This window comes from Bison bison, unplaced genomic scaffold (genome assembly GCF_000754665.1).
Source record: "Bison bison bison isolate TAMUID 2011002044 unplaced genomic scaffold, Bison_UMD1.0 scf7180017864366, whole genome shotgun sequence".
NCBI classification, from domain to species: Eukaryota; Metazoa; Chordata; class Mammalia; order Artiodactyla; family Bovidae; genus Bison; species Bison bison.
In genome coordinates, this window is record NW_011494938.1 from 2460168 (window position 1) to 2482746 (window position 22579).

Consider the following 22579-nt stretch of genomic DNA (forward strand, 5'->3'; position numbering starts at 1 on the left):
CGGACAAAATAATATGCTGAGTTTAAGCTTCACTAAGCCCCTCAATGTTGCTTTAAACACATAAAAGTCATAAAGTATAAAAAGAAAAAAGGAATATACATAACTAAACTCAAAACCCACTCCAGTACTCTTGCCTGGAAAACCCCATGGATGGAGGAGCCTGGTAGGCCGCAGTCCATGGGGTCGCAGAGGGTTGGACACGACTGAGCGACTTCACTTTCACTTTTTACTTTCATGCATTGGAGAAGGAAATGGCAACCCACTCCAGTGTTCTTGCCTGGAGAATCCCAGGGACGGGGGAGCCTGGTGGGCTGCCGTCTGTGGGGTCGCACAGAGTCGGACACGACTGAAGCGACTTAGCAGCAGCAGCCCCAGCAGCAGACTCAAAAGCAAGGATGTTCTTCAGCCAGAGGGAAAGTTGTACTCAGAGGAAAGTCAAGGAATACAAGAACTAATGGTGGGAAACAGAGTAGTAAATTTTATAAGCTATTGCATAATCTTAACACCAGAATGCTTTTTTTTTTTTTTAACTTGAAGGGTGAACTAAACTTCTCAGTGCGTGATTCGGGCTTGTCTTCAGAAGATAAGAAAAACTAAACAACTTTGAAAGTTTGAAAGTGAAAACCCATGGAAGTGAAAGTCGCTTAGTTGTGTCCAACTCTTTGTGACCCCATGGACTGTAGCCCACCGGGCTCCTCTGTCCATGGAATTCTCCAGGCAAGAATACTGGAGTAGGTTGCTGTTCCCTTCGCCATGGGATCTTCCCAACCCAGGGGTTGAACCGAGGTCTCCTGCATTGCAGGTGTATTCTTTACCATCTGAGCCACCAGGGAAGCTCAAGAATACTGGAGTGGGTGGTCTATCCCTTCAGGGGATCTTCCAGACTCAGTAATCAAACCGGAGTCTCTGGCATTGCAGGTGGATTCTTTACCAGCTGAGCTATCAGGGAAAACCTGGTACCAGGGAAAGAGAATGTAAAGTTTAAACAACTTTAAACTCTCTTTAAAATTTAGAAAAAATTTATAAGTAATAGCAAGCCGTATTTGATTTTTGAAACATTTAAGAAAATCACCAAATAATAGAAGTACTACCTATAACAGTGCACAAAAACTATAGAAACAATTTTTAATCATTTCTACAATAATAGGAAAAAATAATGAAACAAAGAAAGCAGTGATAATGAAAACAAAATACAGTCATCCTTCAGTATTCTTGGGGGATTGGTTTCAGGAATCCCCTTTCCAATATCAAAATCTGTGGATGCTCAAGTAACTTCATATAAAATGGTCTAGGACAGTTAGTCTTCTGTATCAGCAGATGTGGAAGACAGATACAGAGGGCCGACTGTACAGTATGATACAAATAAATCCAATTATGTCATGCTACTACATTAGTAACTCAGTATGCACAAACTGCTGAAACTTGCCTATTTAAAGAAAGTACTTAATTGTTTTAAGGTCTGTTTTATGCAGCTTATAAGTGAAAGTGAAAGTCGTTCAAGTCGTATCCGACTATGTGCGACCCTATGGACTATATAGTCCATGGAATTCTCCAGGCCAGAATACTGGAGTGGGTAGCCCCCTAGAGATCAAACCCAGGTCTCCCGTATTGCAGATGGATTCTTTACCATCTGAGCCACCAGGGAAGCCCAAGAAGACTGGAATGGGTAGCCTATCCCTTCTCTAGCAGATCTTCCTAACCCAGGAATTGAACTAGGGCCTCCTGCATTGCAGGTGGATTCTTTACCAGCTGAGCTACCAGGGAAGCCCTTATGAGACATATACCCAAAACAGAGACATAGAAATACTAGGTTGGTGCAAATGTTAATTGCTATTTCGGACCATGAATTTTAAATCATTATAACTTATAGGCTCAGGCATATCTTTATTAACTAAAATAGGAATCATTACAATGAGCACATTTTTGCCAATGAGAAATAAGTTTGTATATTCCTGTAACATAAAAATCCATGCCTCAGGATTCGATGAACTCTTGAAAAGCATTTTTTGTCTCCTGCTGATTGTAGAAGTATATTTTCCCTGCAAAAAGTTGTCAAGCTGCTTGAAGAAGTGGTAGTTGGTTGGCAAGAGGTCAGGTGAATATGGCGGATGAGTCTTAAAACCACAAGGTATTCAGAAATAAGCCCAATAAACATATGCAAGATTTTTGTTAAAATATTAAAATAGATTCTTAAGGAAGATCAAAAATAGAGACACAAAAGGCAACTCAGTTTTAGGATTATATACATATATTATTAAAACTGGGAAAGAATAATAATATAAGAAAAATATGAACCTCTTTATAATCTAAAACACTGTGTCCAGTATAATATATCTTAGGATATATTTTATGACATATCTTAAATGGTTGAAGTTTTTAAAAAATTAATATATTTCACATTATCATTAAAATCTCAACAAGAAAATTAAAGTCATTCAGAAATTTCTTTAAAATGTTGGCCAAAGTAGGAATAGAAGGGACCTTTCTTAATCTAGTAAAGGATATCTATCAGAAACCTATAAAAGATACATTTAATGACTAAGTTGTAGGAGAATGCCGCTCACTACTTACATTGAGCACCCTAATAGAGATACTAGCCAAAAGACAGGAAAAGAAGAAATAAAATTGTTCTGTTTGTAATCAGCATAATTGTCTACATAGGAAATCCAGAAAAATGTATACTGTTATAACTATTAGGTAGGTTCAATATAGTTGCTAGATAAAAAACATATATATATATATATATGTCTTTCCTTAAAAAAATAAGTCTGAGAAATAGCAGGGTAAGTTAAACATTGCATTTTCTGTCATTCACTCCTAACTTCTTTTTCATTCCTCCACTAGGTGTCCTCTTCCTCCTCATTCTAGAATTACCCTTCATAAAATTGAGCTCTTGCTAGAATCTTCAACACTATTTTCATAATAGTTTGGAGGTTTTGTGTTTTTATTTTTACCTGGAATAGGGCACAGGATGGAGGAGAGTGGAGATCCTACCTCCTGAGAAAAATCACAATACATGCTCACTTTTTTTCTTCAGAAATCACCAGAACTAGTAGATTATAACCTTTCGAATTGTTTGGTTTATTGATGATGGTAAAACTTTTTGGCAATTTGAATTAAATTAGTTGTTTTGTGAAAACTGTAACAGTGGATTTTAGGTGATATAAACAATTTACTTTCAGCTTGCAGGATGTGAAAGTAAGTCTACCACTAAGGAGTAATCATGAGAAAATAAATGCTTGGCACCAGTATTCTAAATGTGTATACTTTATCTGGTTATAGCTATCTATGCTCTTTATTATTCAGACTAAATTTCATTTTCCAGATCCCAAATCCCCCCATATGTTTGTTCATAATACTCTACTAGAATCCTTTAGTGAGAGGTGTCATAATATGCTAGAATCCCATTACTCATCAGAAAAAAATTCATTTTCTTTCTTACTTGAGAATATTAGGTTTACTCCAGTAAAATTAATAGCTATGTAATTTTGCTTTGAGGCTTTAAAAAAATATGTAATTGTACAGTGATAGAAGTCTTCATAATTTAATCTTTCTATGTTTATAGAGGTAGGTTATTTATTCTTTACCATAGAGAAAGATTATTTATGTTTTACCTTTTTTGTTTTTTAAGGAACTGGCATTTGATCCATATGAATCATATGCTCGAGATATTCTACGACCTGGTTTTCACGATCGTTTCCTTAGTCAGTTATCAAAGCCTGGAGCAGCGCTCTATTTGCAGGTATAGTAATTTTTAGATCAAGATATAAGATGCCTGTAAAGTAAACTTAAAAATTAAATCACTTTGTTTTCTAGTCAATAGGCGAAGGTTTCAAAGAAGCTGTTCAATATGTTTTACCCAGGCTACTTCTAGCCCCTGTTTACCACTGTCTGCATTACTTCGAACTTCTGAAGGTAAGAAGACTCTTCTACTTACAAAATATTCAAGTCTGATACAGTTTTTTAACCAGTTTATTTGTGAATCATTATGTGAGTGCTCATGAATATGTCTATATCTGTTTTCTTTTTCTAGTTAAGCAATTATATATGAATCTACAATGCATGTTTTCTCCAGTTTTAATTGTGAATTTTAAAGCAGTCATCAGATATTTTTATCTTGTGCACTTCTTGCTTTCATGGCCAGTTGTTTGGAAACAATCTTGGATTTGTGCATCCTAGTCTCCATCTTGGGACCTCAGCAGATTCAGGGACTTAGATAAGGGACCACATGTTGGATAATGCCAAAGTAATGGAGAAGATTAATCACCTAATTTTTGTAGTTTAAGTTTGCAACTATGTCTATAAAAACTACTTATTATTAGTTTAGATACAGTAAACTATAGTAATCCTAGTAAAAAATTTCCCATTTGATTATAGTTCAAAATACTCAATTTTAAAAGTACTGACAGAAAAGAAAGGATTTTGCTTTTTTCCCCTCTTTTCCTATTATGCACTGAAATTAGGGAGAAGGGGAACGTTAGTCTGTATAAGTTATAATTCAATAGTGTAACTTAGTGATTTACTTTTAAATATCTTATGTAACTAATGATGTCTGCTTTGGATTATGGATAATATATCCTAAAAAACATCAAGTTTTCTCAAAAACTTTAAATAAATGAGATAATAAAGATATTTTATTTATCTATAATGAACTAGCCCCATAAAGACAAAATATGATATGCATTAATACTATTATTATTTCTTTAGCTTTAAAAAAATGTTTCATTAAAGAAAAATTGTATTTAATATCATGTTGTTATGGAGCATGTATTATTAGAAATCAGATGTATAGTTTGCAGGAGTACATGAAGAAATGGGCTCTCTATAATGAATCAATGGAATAGAAAGCCTCTAAAGGTAGTAAACTGAAGGAACTCTCATCCTTCCCAGGTCTTTCTACATTGTAGGAACTTGGAGTTCAGTTAGATTTCTTAAGCAGGACTGTTTGAATCAGGAAAGGACTGAGGAAGTTGAAGAACTTAATCACCAGGCAGAGTTATGGAGCTCTCAGCTCTCTATTCTAGGCTGCAAACAGAATACAATTTATGGTCTTCAGTAGTACAAAGTAAAGTAAAATTGCTCAGTCGTGTCCGACTCTTTGTGACCCCATAGCCTGTTGCCTACCAGGCTCCTCTGCCCATGGGATTTTCCAGGCAAGAGTACTGGAGTGGGTTGCCATTTCCTTCTCCAGAGGATCTTCCCGACCCAGGGATCGAACCCAGGTCTCCCTCATTGTAGGCATACACTTTACCGTCTGAGCCACCAGGGAAGCCCAGTAGTATAGGATGATTATTTTAAGAGGATAATCAAGAAGAAGCATTTGGTGTATAAAATCATTCTTTGTAAAGAATGACAAACCATAGTCTCAGAATGGATCATTTGCACACAAGTTTATTATATAGACCTTTTCTTCATAATGGCATCTCTAATAATGGGATTTTTTTTTACCTGAGACTGTAATGAAGTTCTGAAGGATTAAAGACCGTATGAACCTTGAAGCAGTCATTAATCAATAAGTAAGAACAAGAAGCTTTGATGAAGTTTCAGAAGGCTATTAAAACCTATCTTAATAGTGTAAGAGAAATTATTTACTTCCCCAAATATAGGCAATTAAATTAAAAAAAATTTTAAGTTATTGTATTGAAATTTTTATTTTATAATTGTATCTATCAGCAATTTAAAGGTTTCTACTGGTAAACACCTGTATTCCTTGTTCATATTACTGCCTAAATTTCATTGCAAATTTAACAGTATATTGGGCAGGAAATTTTGCCCAATTAATTCCACAAATTGTCATGACTCCTTTTTATTCTGCCTTCTCAGCACTGATGTACTATTTGTGTTTACTGTCTTTCATTTCTATTTGTTGGTATGTTGCTTAAATTATTTTATTGAGCAGTATTTTCAAAGTGTATTCTATGGACTGCTAGTCCCATAAGATACTCTAAAAGTCTGGGGGAGGGAATGCCTTGGTGGGCCAATGGTTAGGACTTCGTGCTCTCACTGCTGAGGACCTGGGTTCAGTCCCTGGTCAGTGAACTAAGATTCCACGTGTTCAGTGGTCAAGTATATTTGGGAAAAACTGTATCCTTAATTACACTCCTAGAAATGTTCCGTATATATTAGAATATTAAAGGCTTTGTAAAATTGTGCAATAAAGCAATCTATATAAAACAGTCTAAAGCAGTTAATTCCCAAATTAATTAGGCCATTTGTTGTTGTTTAGTCACTAAGACATGTCCAACTCTTTGTGACTCCATGGACTCCTCTCTCCATGGGATTTCCCAGGCAAGAATACTGGAGTGAATTGCCATTTCCTTCTCTGGGGGATTTTCCTGACCCAGCAGTTGAACCTGCATCGCCTGCATTGGCAGTCAGATTCTTTACTGCTGAGTCAGCAGGGAAACCCAAATAGGCCATGAAACCCTTAAAAAATGTAATGTATTTCTGGCGGTTACTTTGGAAAACTTTCATAGAGTTCTTCCATCAGAATAACTGAAAGACCTTCTAACACTTAATGGTCTTAAGATTTTTTTTCCAACAACATGATTCTCACTAACTCTAAATTTTTTTAATCTGGGTATTGCCATAATTCCAAGTTCCAATGTGGACTTGGTGATTTTGGACTCAACAATGATTAAATAAAATCAGCAGGGAACAGCAAAATCTTAAGACATCAGTGACAATTGGAATAATTTATCTATGGCATGGAGTGATCTTTGAAGGCTCATTGGACTAGATAGGAGTCTGATGTTTCTTTTCTGATCCTAGACTGGTAGCCAACTAGCTGAGTAGCCTGCAACAAGTCACCTCACCTTTTGAGCCCTGGTTTTCTTATCTGTGAAATGCTTATCTCACTGGGTTCAGTGTATGTAAAAGTACTTAACATACAGTAAAAATATAAATACCGAGTATTGTCATTACTGGAGACTTTTCTTCTTGTCTTGTAGGTTATCTTCAACTTAAACTAACATTTTACTCCCTTTGTCTTTCACCACTTACCTCCCTTTCATGCCTGCCAGAATTTGTATTCCATTTCTTTGTTGATCAGCTCAGATCCCTTCACCAGAAGCTTCAGTGCCATCTTTGATTCTTCTCTCTCCCTTATTTGTAGAGCATCATGGTTTGATTCCACAAATGAGTCTGAAATCCAGTCTGTTCCCCTGTTGCACTGGCATGGCCTTAGTCCAGACCCTCAGCATGTCTTTCCTAGGTTACTGTAGCAGTTTCCTATAAGGTCTTGTATCTCAGGGAACTCTTGGTTTGAAAAGTGCATTTAGTGTCCTTGTGAACTGGGACACAAAGTCTAAATTCTTTAGCTTTTTTCAGCCTCATCTCTCAATACTTGGTGTTACTTACCTTATGCTTTAGCCATAAAAAATTTCCAAGCAGCCCTGGAAATGTCAAATATGTTCAGAATTCCTTATCTTTTTTTCTATTTCCCTGGAATTTCTCTTCTACCTCTACCATCCCCTTTCATCTGAGAAATTCCTGCTTATCAAAGAGTTTGTTCAAATGTTGATTCCCTGTCAAGTTTCCCTTTCTCTAGGCTGATCCTTTGACTAAGCTGCTTAATTTTCTTTATGTCTCTATAGAACATGTCTCATTTTTATTGTCTATCTTGTCATTAGAATGGAGCTAAACCCTATGTATTTTTGAATTCTCTTGCCTAGTAGTGTTTGGCATTTAGACATTTAATAAATGCTTGTTACAAGATGAATAGCAAAAATAAGGTAAGTTTTCCTTTGAATTTATGTTTGTAGGAATAGTTTACCTGTAAATTGTATATAATTACATTTACTTTGGAAATTTAGAATGTCTTAAACTTTACAAATTCAGAAAATAAAAGTTTAGTTATTGATAGTATGACTTTAATGCCACTGAAACTGGAAAAAGGAAGTAACTCCCTTACCCGTCCACCTCCCCCACCCCGCCCAAGTTAGGAGTCAAGTCTTTGAAACCTTTAATAAACTTTTTCACATTAAAGTTCATTTAAAATCAACAACAACAACTTCCTTTGTATCCTTTTGAAAACCTTATTGCTCCAGTACTGTGATTTTTCTATGTGAAGATTAATTTGCTGTATTAAACAAATTTAGAGTTGTTTCTTGGGGCTAAGTATTTTGAAGGTTACCAAATCAGCACATTGTTCAGTTCAGCAAAAATAGTAACCTTTTCTTTGTTCTTTAAATATATTATTTTATCCTCTAAAGGTAAACTCAGACAAATGTTAGAAAAAATTATCGAGGATGATTTTGAGCAAATCAGTTCCCTAGAGAATTACCTATTCTTTTTCCAGTGCACTGGATACGTATAACCTAGGAGATATAAATTGTCTCCCTTAATTTCAAAAGTAGGTTCAAATCTATATTGCGACTTGTGCATTAGCGTATTAGTTTCCTAGGGCTGCTAGAGCGAAACACCACAGACTGAGTGGCTTAAAAACAACAGAAATTTATTCTTTCACAGTTCTGGGTGTCGGCAGGGCCATACTCTTTCTAAAGGCTCTAGGGAAGAATCCTTCCTGCCTTTTCTTTAGCTTCTGGTGTATCCCAGTAACCTTTGGCAGGCTTTGGCTTACAGATGCCCTCACTTCAATCTTTGCCTTGGTCTTCTTTTTCACATCTTTACATTCTTGTCTGTTTCCTCTGCATTCAAATCTCTCCTTCCTTTCTCATACAATACCCAGTTAGTGGATATAGGGCCGACCGTAATCCAGTGTGACCTCATCTCAGCTTGATTATATCTGCAAACACCCAGTTTTCAAATAACATCATGTTCACAGGTACCAGGGGTTAGGACTTTGGAGGGAACACAGTTCAACCCATTACATTTAGTTTTTGGTATACTATAAAAAAATTATATCCATTTTTGTTTTTCTGATTCTCTAGTATATACTGACTTGCTTAAACCCATAAAAATATATTTTTTGCATAGGCCAATTAATCATTGCTTCCTGATCTTAGACTTTAAAATTTAATTTCAGTCCGACAGCAATTTAGTGAAAAACCAACAATTGCAGTATTTTTCAAATAGTAAAAATTCACAGGGATACAGAATTACTAACAATCACCTGAGTAGGACTAATGTACATAACTGAGGTTAGGGTTATCATGTATGGTTTCCCTTAAAAAAAAATAATATAAAATTTAACACTTAAAACCTCCATTCTTAGATTTCACTGATAATAAAAAGTGCAAGACGAGCAAAATAATTGAAGGAAAACATTTCCAGGTTTAATTTTAACACGTCATAACAACCCTCTGCTTTTAGATAAGATTAAGAACTAATAGAATAGTAAATATTGCAATGGATGTTAATTCGTTAATAACAGTGCAGTGCTTGTCTTGGTCACAAGCTTTACTTTAGAAAATAAGAGACAGTAAAGATTGTAATCTGAATGCTCATATGATTAGATGCTTCCTGTGTTACATAGTAACATTTAATTTCCTAATATTCCTCGATTTTTGTGTACTGACTTGAATAGTTCTTAACTTTTCCCTTTAACATCATAAATAGTACCAAAATTGTAGTCCCAAATGCTTAAGTACAGAATTGTGGGAAAGGATTACAGGTAAGAACTTAGATCTGAATGGTGCAGTGAATAGAAAACTTAGGAACTGAGGGATGTTAAAAATAGGAGATACTTTTCCTCCCAGAGTAGGGTTTTGTTTTGTTTTTTTTTCTTTTTCAGGATAATATAAATGGAAAAGGCAAATATAAATTGTGCTACATCATTCACTTTAAACACCCCTTAGTGGCCTTCACATAGTGCTCCAGAAACTCTTTTGTAAAGAAATACGCTCTGCAGACCCCCTGCTACAGACACCGTGTATGCGTTTGTTAATGGCTTTGGTTTGTTGCTTTTTCATTAAGGGAGCGGGAAAGTATCAAACATCTTCTACTCTAGGTGATTTCTTATGTAGTTTTTTTCAATATTCTCCATCTGGTTGCTGTATGCTTCAGACCATTTTTTTTTTTATACTTCCCATACGCCAATGTTTAATACCAGCAATAAGAGGAGATTTAGAAAACATAGCTTCTCTCTGAGTATCACAAAAATAAGCCCAGAAGAGGTCTGTCTAGCTTCCATTCCTTTGAACTAGCTTTCTAAATTTAGAAATTCTTTTCCAGAAACCATGGACTCAAAGCATTGAGCTAAATGGTATATCTGACCACAGATGTTGATGACTAAAGTTAAACATAAAATAGTATAATTCAGAAACAATTATAAACAAACAGCTGACTTATGTTTTACTCTACTTTTAAAATTTTAAATCAACTAAACTGCTATGAGGAACATTTATAGTTTTGGTGATTTTCTCTTTGATAAGAACAGAGCGATGGTTTTGAAAGGTATTTTATTTTATAAATGAGATTATCCTAACATTTTTTAGGGTTAATTTCCTGTTTAAAGTTTCAAAATCCTTTCTGTTTAAGGTTTTGAACTTGCTTTTACAGCGTTCCTTTTCCTGCCATTCCTCTCACTTCTGTTCTTTCTGGAGTGCCAGTTACAATGTACAACTACTTTATGTTGTCCCATACGTCTCTGAGACTATTCATTTTTCTTAAATCATTTTTCTTTTGTTCTTCAAAGTGGTAATTTCTATTGCTCTGTCAATAGAATTATTAGTTATTATACTTACTCTAGAATTTCCATTTGGATTTTGTTTTATAGTTTCCAGAGACTCCCTATCTGAGCACTCAAGAAGACCATGTTTTCCTTTAATTCTTTGAATATGGTCACATAAACTACTTTGAAGTCTTTCCTAAATCTGACATCTGGGCCACATGGAGCCAGTTTCTACTAACTGGGTTTTTCCCTCAAATATGGGTCACATTTTCCCAGTATTTTTGCTGGCTAACATCTCTGGATTCTGTTGTGTTGAGGACTGTTGGAGTTCCATTTGTGGATTTGTCTTGTGCTCTGTTTTGGATTGTTGGGTTTTTACTCTAGTGGGCAGTTAACTTTTCTGATTTGTGTGTGTGTGTGTGCTCAGTCGTGTCTTGACTCTTTACAGCCCCATGGACAGTAGCCCACTAGACTCCATTGTCCATGGAATTTTCCTGTCAAGAATACTGGAGTGGGTTGCCATTTCCTACTCCATGGATATTCCCGACCCAGGGATTGAACCCACGTCTCCTTCATTGATAGGTGGGTTCTTTACCACTGTGCCACCTAGGCCTCAACTGCAAATTTGTCTCTTCTGTGTTGTGTAGCAGCTGATATCTCTGTTCACTTTTTAGGATTTCCGTATGCTACTCTTTTAGCCTAGTTCTCTCTTGTCTTCCCTACACATGTATGACTTGACAGACTAAGTGTTTGGGCAGAGATAATGTTGAGATTTGGGGCTACAGTCTCTGGTTCGCTTACACCTACAGATTCCCCCTTAATTTCCATGCACTCTGTCAGACTCAGGCTCTGTTTCCTAACACCTTAAACCAGTAAGACTTCAGCTTTCCGCTGTCTGAGCTATGTACATTTGAGAAGTAAACTCAGTTTAAGAAAAGCAGAACTTTATCCATTATAGCACTGTCTTTCAAAAGTAGATTCTCTTTGGTCTCTGCCACATTACTTCACTGGAGTCTTTTCATGCATTCAGAGTTTAGCAGTCAGCCAGATGTTTGGGTAGAATTTATTCTCAGATTTTATGTCTCAACCTTCTGTAGTTCATTCACTTCCAGATTTCCCCCTTCATTTCCTCTTCTATTCTGCTGTCTTCCATCTCTAGCCTGTAACTCTTCCTTTCATTCTTCCTCACTGTTATCATGGGAGGTTGGGGGAAAACCCTAATCCCACAACTGTACACTTTCTAGTTGTAACTTTTTAAGAGCAATAGTACTACTGGCTTATGCTCTCTTTTAGATGTTTTCCAGTGCCTATAAATATTTTTAATTTTTTGTTTAGATTGAATAATTGTTATCTGCAGATGGTTCTCAAGACTACTGCACCACCATTACTGGAAGTTCTTGCATTTTTATAGCTCTGCTTCAGTATTTGTTGTGGCTTTGTTATCTGTGACAATAGGAGGGGATACAGTGAAGGGCTGCAACTCAGATTCCACAGGTAGGCAAGAGAGCCGCTAACATTAGAAAATGTATTCTACTAAATTTAAAGATAAAAATAGCTAAGTCCTGTTTAAAATACAATTTGAATATTGGGCATGTTTAAAAATCGGTTGCATTGGTTATTTGGGGGGCTTCCCTGGTAGCTTAGCTGATAAAGAATCTGCCTGCAATGTAGGAGACCCCGGTTTGATTCCTGGATCAGAAAGTTTTCCCTGGAAAAGGGATAGGCTACCCACTCCAGTATTCTTGGGCTTCCCTGGTGGCGCAGATGGTAAACAATCCACTTGCAATGTGGGAGACCTGGGTTCAATCCCTGAGTTGGAAAGATCCCCTGGAGAAGGGCATGGCAACCCACTCCAGTATTCTGGCCTGAAGAATCCCCATAGACAGAGGAGCCTGGCAGGCTACAGTCCATGGGGTCCCAAAGAGTTGGACATGACTGAGGGACTAAGCATAAGCACAGTTCTTAAATCATCCTTTGTCTTTTTCCTCACCTAGATAACATGCTTGAGCTTAAAATATTCCCATACAAAAACATTACACAAATTTTATCTGATGAGCAGGAATTCTAAAAACTTTTTACAGTTATCCAGGATTACTTCCGGAGAAGGCAATGGCAACGCACTCCAGTACTCTTGCCTGGAAAATCCCATGGACAGAGGAGCCTGGTAGGCTGCAGTCCATGGGGTCGCTAGCTAGGAGTCAGACACAACTGAGCAACTTCACTTTCACTTTTCATTTTCATGCATTGGAGAAGGAAACGGCAACCTACTCCAGTGTTCTTGCCTGGAGGATCCAACGGACAGGGGAGCCTGGTGGGCTGCCGTCTATGGGGTTGCACAGAGTCGGACACGACTGAATTGACTTAGCAGCAGCAGGATTACTTCAGTATGAAAGCGTAATAGTGATACTTGGAAACGGCTATCCTTGTTTGTCTTTTTTTGCTGTTGTGTTATGACTTCATCAAATATACACTGTATTCAGTTTTATCCCACTTTTTTAGCAGGAAATTCACCAAACTCTCTCCTTTTCTTTAAGTTAAAAATAAAAATAAATTTGGCCTTATTACAAAAAAATTGGTTTTAAGTCAGAATGAAAGGAGCTTGGTAACATTATTCACCAGCATTTTGGTCTTTGAGTTATATTTCAGTTTCTTTCTTTTTCTAAGTTGTAAGATCTTTTCTTTCATTAAGTGCTTCGCTGTTTTAAAAAGTTTTCAGAATTTCTAACACTGTAATATTTAACTGGTAATTATTTTACTAATAGATAATAATACTTTTATCATTATCTGTCTCTATCATTCTTTTGTTCAGAAATACTGAAAAACTTTTTCATAGACGGTTTTAATTCTTATTATACACTTAATGTTTGTATTAATTGTAATTTTCCATACAAAAGGGGTAAATAAAACCAATTTAGCAAAATCTTAAGAACTGCTGTAGATATTTTAATGAATCCGTTTACTTTTTTTTTTGGACCAATGCATACCGATGTATAGTCACTTTCATTTTTAAATTTTTTAATTAAAAAAATTATATTTTACATTTTACAGATTCTTTTAATTACGTTTTTTTATTTTTAAATTAATTTTATTGGAGTGTAATAAAATTTTCAGTGTTGTGTAAGTTTCTGCTGTACAGCAAAGTAAATCAGCTATACATATACTTATAGCCCCTCTTTTTAGATTCCCTTCTCATTTAGGTTACCACAGAGCGTTAAGTAGAGTTGCCATTTACTTTTTTAAAACCATATAATCTTGCCAAGTCTTTCTTTGATAACTGCATGTTTCAGACTGGAAACTGAACTTACCATCAGTCTGATGGCTAAGACCATTTAAAGCCCATTTTAATAGGTATATGGGCTTCCCTGGTGGCTCAGACAGTAAAGAATCTGCCTGCAGTGTGGGAGATCGGGATTCGATCCCTCGGTTGGGAAGATACCCTGGCGAAGGGAATGGCTACACACTCTAGTATTCTTGCCTGGAGAATTCCATGGACAGAGGAGCCTGGCTGGCTACAGGCTGTGGGGTCATAAAGAGTCAGACACGACTAAGCGACTAACACTTTCACTTTAATAGATATACAGAAAATTGAAGAGCATATAGTTAGCTAAAAGTATTAAATTATTACTTTTTAAAGAAACACCTTTATTGAGATACAATTAACAAGCCATACTGCTCTCCATTACAATATGCTTTTTTATTTTTTCAAATTATTTCCTTTCCCAAGCACCTGTAGGGGAGGACAGTTTTTTCCTCAACCCTTTTAGAGTCTCTGGCTGGGTCTGAAAAGGAAACTGACAAAAATTAACAGGAGAAAAGCATACAGATTTATTTAATGTAAGTTTTACGTGACACAGGAACCTTACATATTGAGTATTTTAAACTGAAGGAACTTGAGAAAATAGAACCGGAAAGGTCACTGACCTTCTCTTTCCCTTATTTTCCCTTATTTTCTCAAACTTCTTCAACTTTTAAAGTATTCAGTATACCAAGGTGCCAGATTGGGGAATAGTATGTCCTGAACCCTGTCACACCCTTCCCCTCCCCCAGGCCCATCTTATCATTTACTCATGAAGTTTACCTAGAAAAAGCAGTGACCCCTTTGCTGGCAGATAATAAATGTGTCAATCCAAAGGTTACTTTTAGTAGCATGAAGAAAATCAGGAATTTATGCTGATTTCAGTAAGATTAAAGAGATTAAATGAAGAGAGGGGCATGGAAAAGGAAATGGCGCAGTGTAGGCTGTTTATTGTCCACCTGTCTTTTGACCAGCTGTGCTTATTTATTGTGTAAGCAAATCAAATTCACTTTCTTGAAAACTCCTCATCTTTCCCAGCAAAACCACTCATTCTGTGTTCATTCACTTGGTGAAGTGGTCCCACTATCCATTTGGTTACTCAAAATAGAGACCTGGAAGTCCTCAACTCTTCTCTGTCATTTTCCACTCACATCCACTTTGTGTGTGTGTGTGTGTGTGTGTGTGTGTGTGTGTGTGCTCAGTCGTATCCAGCTCTTTGCAACCCCATGGACTATAGCCCATCAGTCTCCTCTCTCCATAGGATTTTCCAGACAAGAATACTGGAGTGGGTTGCCATTGCTGCCTCCAGGGGATATTCAAGATTCAGGGATTGAATCGGTGTCTCCTGTGTCTCCTGCATTGCAGGCAGATTCTTTACTCGCTGGGCCATCAGAAAAGCCCCCTAGTGACCAAATAGGTCCTTTTCATTCTTGAAAAGGATCTTTTGATTTCATCTTCTGTTCATTTCTTCTCAGTACTCTAGAGCCACGATCATCTCATCTGGGTTATCACAAATCTCCTTTTAGTCTCATCCCCACCCCATCCCCCAATTTGCTGTTGACTGGTAACCAAACCAAAGCTGTCTTTCTAAAATGCAGATTTGATAGCATTGTGAAGTGAAGTCGCTCAATTGTGTCCGACTCTTTGCGACCCTGTGGACTGTAGCCTACTAGGCTTCTCCTTCTGCGGGATTTTCGAGGCAAAAATGCTGGAGTGGGTTGCCATTTGCTTAAAATCCTTAATGGCTCCCCATTGACCCAGGTTAATGTTCAAGTTCCTAATAAGGATTACAGTCCTGGCTTGGTTATTGTTGACTTCTCCAGTATCTTGACCCATCACTTCTGTCCACCCCTAACTCCTTCCCACTCACCAAGTTCTACTCTTCAGCCTCATTTCTCTCAATGTTGGCCCTAAATAACTCTTTGAATTAACAAGCTATTTCCTCTGCCTAATACATTTTTTTGTACCTCTTTTGCCCCATGGCTAAACCATTCTTATCCTTCAAACCTTATAGTCATTTCTTTCTGGCAGCCTTCTTTGCTATATTCTTCTGTCCCTTTATTAGGTTAGGGATTCTTGCTGTATATTTCCAGAATGCCCTGTTTCCCCATTATATCCTTTTGTTGTTCATTTGTCTTCTCTTTAACACTCTAAGCTGTAACAGCAGTGACCAGATTTCGCTTGCTCACTATCATATTTTTATTACTTTTGAATGAGAGGGGCTTCCCTGGTAGCTCAGCTGGTAAAGAATCCTCCTGCAATGCAGGAGACCCTGGTTCAATTCCTGGGTCGGGAAGATCCCCTGGAGAAGGGAAAGGCTACCCACTCCAGTATTCCTGCCTGGAGAATCCCCAAGAGGAGCCTGACAGACTACAGTCCATGGGATTGAGAAGAGACACGACTGAGCGACTTTCACTTTCTTTCATGAATGATAGATGGTTAATTAAATATTTGTTAAATTAATTCTGATTGGAACTTTACTGGAAGTCTTCTGTAGACTGCCCTTTTGAGTCTTTTTCCAGTCAGCTACTGTTAATATTCTAAATAGTTTCTAAAAATGTACAAAAGACCCTTTAATTATCTTAAGAAGACTTGTGACTTTCCTCAAAATCATTGAGCATTTTGCTTTTATTTCCTAATAGTGAACTATGTCATGTTAGAATTTATATTTTAAGATTTACTTTTTATGTATTCAACCATTGACTAATTTAATAAAGATACTATTTCATTTAAATTACAATTATTGAAGAATTATACTATTTTACTGTTATACTATTTATTTCATGTAATATATACCATTTTGAAAATGATCATCTCCTCACTTGTCTTGGGAGAAAATGAGGGTTAAGTAAAAAAAGATCAAATTTTGTTAATATCATTAAAATCATATACTGGTTGAAATTTTATGTATTGTAGAATTATCTGCATATATGAAATTATTTTTTGACTCAAAAAATAACTTTTGGAGGGAAAGGAAGGACCTTCCTGTTATGAAATTTACTTCATGATTCCCATCTTTGCTTTTGTTCTCACATTTTGTGATGAAATCTTATATGTACATATAATATTTAAGATAAAGATAAATCTTTATTTTCCAAATCTTAATTATATTAATATATATTTTTTAAAAATTATAAAAGTACAGTTGGTTTACAATAGTGTGTAAGTTTCAGGTGTACAGCACAGCAATTTAGTTATACTACAGTGTTTATTCCTCGATGATATATTTTGTCATCCTTATGCATTGCAGTTTACCATTTGAATGGAATGTTTTATTTGATGAATATTTTTTAAACAGGTATTTACAGTCTTTTCAGTTCCCTGGATAGTATATTGAAAAGGGCTGAGAGTTGAGACTCCTGGGTTCTGGTCCTGCCTGCCTCCATCATCAAGTAATTGGCAGTTCCTTCATTTTATATTATTTCATGTTGGAGAAAACTAATTTCTAGAAATAAAAGCACATAGATTCAAGTTTGTGTTTTTTAAGAGAAGGCATTATTTGATTGTGAATTGGACAATTTGTTTGTGAGTTGGACTCATAAAATTGTGTCAGGTTCAACACTTTATTTTTTTATGTATAAACCGATTGTTAATTTTATTCATCTACTGAATACTATTGTGAATTATCTTTTTCCAGTGTATAGCCTCTTAGTTCAGTTCAGTTCAGTCGCTCAGTCGTGTCCAACTCTTTGCGACCCCATGGACTGCAGCACACCAGGCTTCCCTATCCATCACCAACTCCTGGAGGTTACTCAAACTCATGTCCACCAAGTCGATGATGCCATCCAACCATCTCATCCTCTGTTGTCCCCTTCTCCTCCCACCTTCAGTCTTTTCCAGCATCAGGGTCTTTTCCAATAAGTCAGTTCTTCGCATCAGGTGGCCAAAGTATTAGAGTTTCAGCTTCAGCATCAGTCCTTCCAATGAATATTCAGGACTGATTTCCTTTAGGATTGACTGGTTTGATCTCCTTGCAGTCCAAGAGACTCTCAAGAGCCATCTTCAGCACCACAGTTCAAAAGCATCAATTCTTCAGTGCTCAATTTCTCAGGGTTTCCTTTGGGCACACAATATACTATGTTGACTACTGCCTCTTCTATTTATTTCTAAAGGATTCCTCCCCACCCAAAATCACTGGTGAAAGTGACTCCTTTCTTTTGAAAATGTAAATTTAGTCATATCTATAGGTCATTATGAGTTACCATTGTGCTTTAGAATATGATTCTCTGGATAAGGTTAAGTATATTCTCATATATGGCAATATATCATCAGGACTTGAAAAATTTTTTAACTATTTAGTAAACAGTCATTTGTAAAATGAAATTGCTGTTAGATAATGTTATTAAATAGGCCCCCATGAAAAGCATGGATATCACTTTGGTAACAAGAAGATGCTGCTTTGTAAAGTTTCATTTACATACTAATTGCCCTTGGTTTATTTCTGTAGCAACAATAAGCTACCCCTTTGGTGATAGTTAACTTGAATTATTCTTCACCAATGCCCAGTTTAAATCAGCTGTGTTAAGTAAAAGAAGGAAAGAATGCTTATAAGAAAAGTCATTTATTACATTGAAATTTGTTTTAGATGCTTGACTAATGCTATAAAGGTAAATATTATGCAAACCGATGGACTGTAGCCTGTCAGGCTCCTCTGTCCATGGGATTCTCCAGGCAAGAATACTTGAGTAGACTGCCATGCCCTCCTCCAGAGGATCTTCCCAACCAGGGATCAAATGCAGGTCTCCTGCATGGCAGGCAGATTCTTTACCATCTGAGCCACCAGGAAAGCCCCATGAAATGCTATAGTTAATGGTAGAGAACATGACTCAGAAATTTAAAACATTTTTTAGAATAGAAAATCAAATGCATGTCTAAATGAATCTGTTACTTTGAAAGTTCTTTTTATGTGTGTTAGAATTGTGTGTCTTATATGACTTCCAGTATTTTTGCCTGAATTAATGATATTAAAAAATCAAAGGATAGAATATAAAGGACTCTAATATTCTGTTGTGTGCTAAGTTGCTTCAGTAGTGTCTGACTGCGGGCCTGTGGACTGTAGCCCGCCAGGCTCCTCTGTCCATGGGCTTCTCCAGGCAAGAATACTGGAGCGGGTTGCCATTTTCTTCTCCAGTGGAGCTCCCCAACCCAGGGATTGAACCCAGGTCTCCCGCATTGCAGGCAGATTCTTTACCAGCTGAGCCACAAGGGAAGCCCAATAGAGATGGAAGATACTTTGAAAGATTACCCAGAATCCAGCTTTCAGCCTACCCTTAAGTAAAAACCTTTTATCTTCATGAAAACTTGGCCATTGGCTTTCTTTAATATAGATATAGCTGACCATAGTGAAGAGGAACACTATGAATAAAAAGTATTTGCATTTTTTAATGTATCTATTTTTAAGTCTCTTATCCTTTAAAAACTGTCTCCTCCGTAACCCTTTTTATGTTGGAAATTTTGTGACTAGATTTTTGTTTTGTTTAACACAAATGAGACTAAATTTCCAGAGAGGGTGGATTATGCCTCAGTGAATTTTAAATAATGGATATAAGAAATCTGAATAATAAGACCTGATGTTTTATATTTGTTACTTCTGGAATATTTGAGCATTAAGATATTTTAAGTAAATTATTTTTATAAAAATGGTTTGGAGCATTGAATATGTTTACTTTTCATAGGTCATTAGTAGACACACACACATGTGTGTGTAACCTGTATCAGTTGAAACAAAAAAGAATGTATTATTAGTCTTTAAGAAACGCCTCTTGAACATAAGGCTCTTAAAGTGTTGAGTTGGCAAAAAAGTTTGTTTGGGTTTTTCTGTAATATCTTAAAAACCCAGATGAACTTTTTGGCCAACCCAATGCTAATGGATAATGAAGCTCATTGAAAAGTAAGCCTTTCTAAGTTACTTTGAAATTTTTATGGTTTTATTTCTCAAGTCTTTTTCATTTATGATAGAGAGTGAGTGTTCTCAAATGTTGCATGAAAACTCTGTTAATATATGTTATTTCTTAACTTCTCTTTGGTAGCCACAGATTTATAAGGTTACTGAATCATTGTCACTTATACCTCAGTTAATTGCTTGCTTGAATTACCACCACCTTGTCATATTGATGATTAGTAATTATTAATGACTCAATCCTGTTAAGTACAGACGTTCTGTCTGGCACATGTAGTATCTTTAGCTAGTATTTGAAAATGTGCTTGAGTTCCACTAACATATACATTGCTACTTTTACTCAAAATCTTCACATGTGAATACTGACAAAGTTCTTCATGATACTAATGTTAATTCTGTAGTTAAATTATAAAGGAAAGCAGTTTACAATAATGTTGTACATTACTATTTTACAAAGGACTTTGATTTTTTTCAGAGTGCTTTGACTTTTAATAGCAACCCCATAAAATAAGCAAAGCAGGCTTTTTATAAGCCTCATTTGACAGATAGGAAAAGTGGGACTCAATCAAATAACTTGCCCCAAATTCACACAGAAAGTAAGAGTCAAATTTTGATCTTAGGCCTTGTATCTTCAACTGCCTTTATACTATATTGCATCCTTCTCTGTATTTTTAAGCATCTTTCTTAAGCATTCTATTGCTGAGAACAGTAATGTGGCAATCAGAAATCTAAGACCAAATTACACAACTTAAAAAAAAAAAATCTCACCTATGTATCTACTGCTGTTCCAAGACCTGTGATAGTTAAAAATATAATTTATATTCCTCATTTCTTTTCAGTAATATTTGTCTGAAAAAATGCACATTGCTGCCTGTCAGAAGGTGTGACATCTTTTAACAGTTTCTACTTTACTTTTTCTGCTGGCACATGTAGTATCTTTAGTCAGTAATTGAAAATGTGCTTGAGTTTCACTGACATATATTTTACTAGTTTTACTCAAAATCTAGGAAAACTAGGTTCCATAGTCATACGGATAGTAATACATATTAGAAGAAAAAGACTTTTAAAAAGAATAATGTATTTTATGACACACTAAAATTTTAATTGCAGCAGAAAGAGTTGAGTCAGTGTTATCTTTATCAATAAAATGGGTTTTATTTTTATCCAGAACTGTTCTGTTAATTCAGATTTGTCATTTGTAACTTTGCAGCAGTTAGAAGAAAAGAGTGAGGATCAAGAAGACAAAGAATGTTTGAAACAAGCAATAACAGCTTTGCTTAATGTTCAGAGTGGTATGGAAAAAATATGTTCTAAAAGTCTTGCAAAACGAAGACTTAGGTGAATATTTTCACTTTTTTTTAAAAATAATCCTCCTTTTCACCCTCAATACTGTGGTATAAATTCAGGGATCCCTGGTCCCTCCTCAAGTAAACAATGAAGAAAATACTTTTAGTGACAAGCTTGGTCTTTCAGAGGAAGTGACATCAAAGCCAAGAGAATTTGTTATTGTTTGAAAAACCTTTCATATTTGTGCATTTTCCTTGCATACTCCCAGACAAGACCTCCTGAGAGTCAACTGGTAAGCTAAAGGAGAGCTAGAGCAAATGTATTGGGTAGATTTATGTCAACAACATTGTTCTGTCAAAGTAAAATCAGTAGTGGCCTTTATTTTAGGGATTATGTAACTCGAGGCATTAATTCAGATAATACGCTTCCAGTTTCCTAATTATAATAAGTGCATGGTTTTTAGCTTTAGGTATTGTCTACTTAAGCATTTCTAGATAAATTTTTTAATCTCTTACTTTTTTTTTCACTGTATTGGGCTACTTTGTAATACTTGTCATTCTAAATATTTAGTAGCCATGGTAGAAATAATCATTCTGTAGCTAAATATATAGGGTAGATTTTTGTCAATAGTCAGCTGTTCTTTTTAGAGCACTAAAAAAAATGTCTCTAATGTGTTGCTTTAGTTTCCAAAATTGTGCAACTTTGTAACACTAATATATTTGGAGATTCAGTGAAAACCTTCACAGTGCAACTTTTAAAAATATGCTTTAGCACTGTCGTTAATATTCATGAATTATAGATTCCCTGTCATCTTTGTACTAACAGTGTTTTTTTCCTTTATCCCAGTGAATCTGCATGTCGGTTTTATAGTCAGCAAATGAAGGGGAAACAACTAGCAATCAAGAAAATGAACGAGATTCAGAAGAATATTGATGGTTGGGAGGGAAAAGACATTGGACAGTGTTGCAATGAGTTTATAATGGAAGGAACTCTTACACGTGTAGGAGCCAAACATGAGAGACACATATTTCTCTTTGATGGCTTAATGATTTGCTGTAAATCAAATCATGGGCAGCCAAGACTACCTGGTGCTAGCAATGCAGAATATCGTCTTAAAGAAAAGTTTTTTATGAGAAAGGTACAAATTAATGACAAAGATGACACCAGTGAGTACAAGCATGCTTTTGAAATAATTTTAAAAGATGAAAATAGTGTTATATTTTCTGCCAAGTCAGCTGAAGAGAAGAACAATTGGATGGCAGCATTGATATCTTTACAGTACCGGAGTACCCTGGAAAGAATGCTTGATGTGACCATGCTGCAGGAAGAAAAGGAGGAGCAGATGAGGCTCCCTAGTGCTGACGTTTATAGATTTGCAGAGCCTGACTCTGAAGAAAATATCATATTTGAAGAAAACGTGCAGCCCAAAGCTGGAATTCCAATTATCAAGGCAGGAACCGTTATTAAACTTATAGAGAGGCTCACATACCACATGTATGCAGGTAAGACGTACGAACTTGCCTGT

The 22579-nt window shown here is 36.0% G+C and overlaps 1 protein-coding gene across 3 annotated transcripts in view; it reads left to right on the forward strand.

Annotated features, from left to right (window-relative positions):
• Positions 1–22579, forward strand: part of SOS1 (son of sevenless homolog 1 (Drosophila)) — a 132270-nt gene that overhangs the window by 66799 nt on the left and 42892 nt on the right. For all 3 annotated transcript variants that reach the window (XM_010855571.1, XM_010855572.1, XM_010855573.1), the window contains 4 exons: positions 3632–3742; positions 3817–3915; positions 20978–21105; positions 21901–22556. In XM_010855571.1, coding sequence (XP_010853873.1) covers positions 3632–3742; positions 3817–3915; positions 20978–21105; positions 21901–22556 — 994 coding nt within the window. The remainder of the gene's footprint in view (positions 1–3631; positions 3743–3816; positions 3916–20977; positions 21106–21900; positions 22557–22579) is intronic.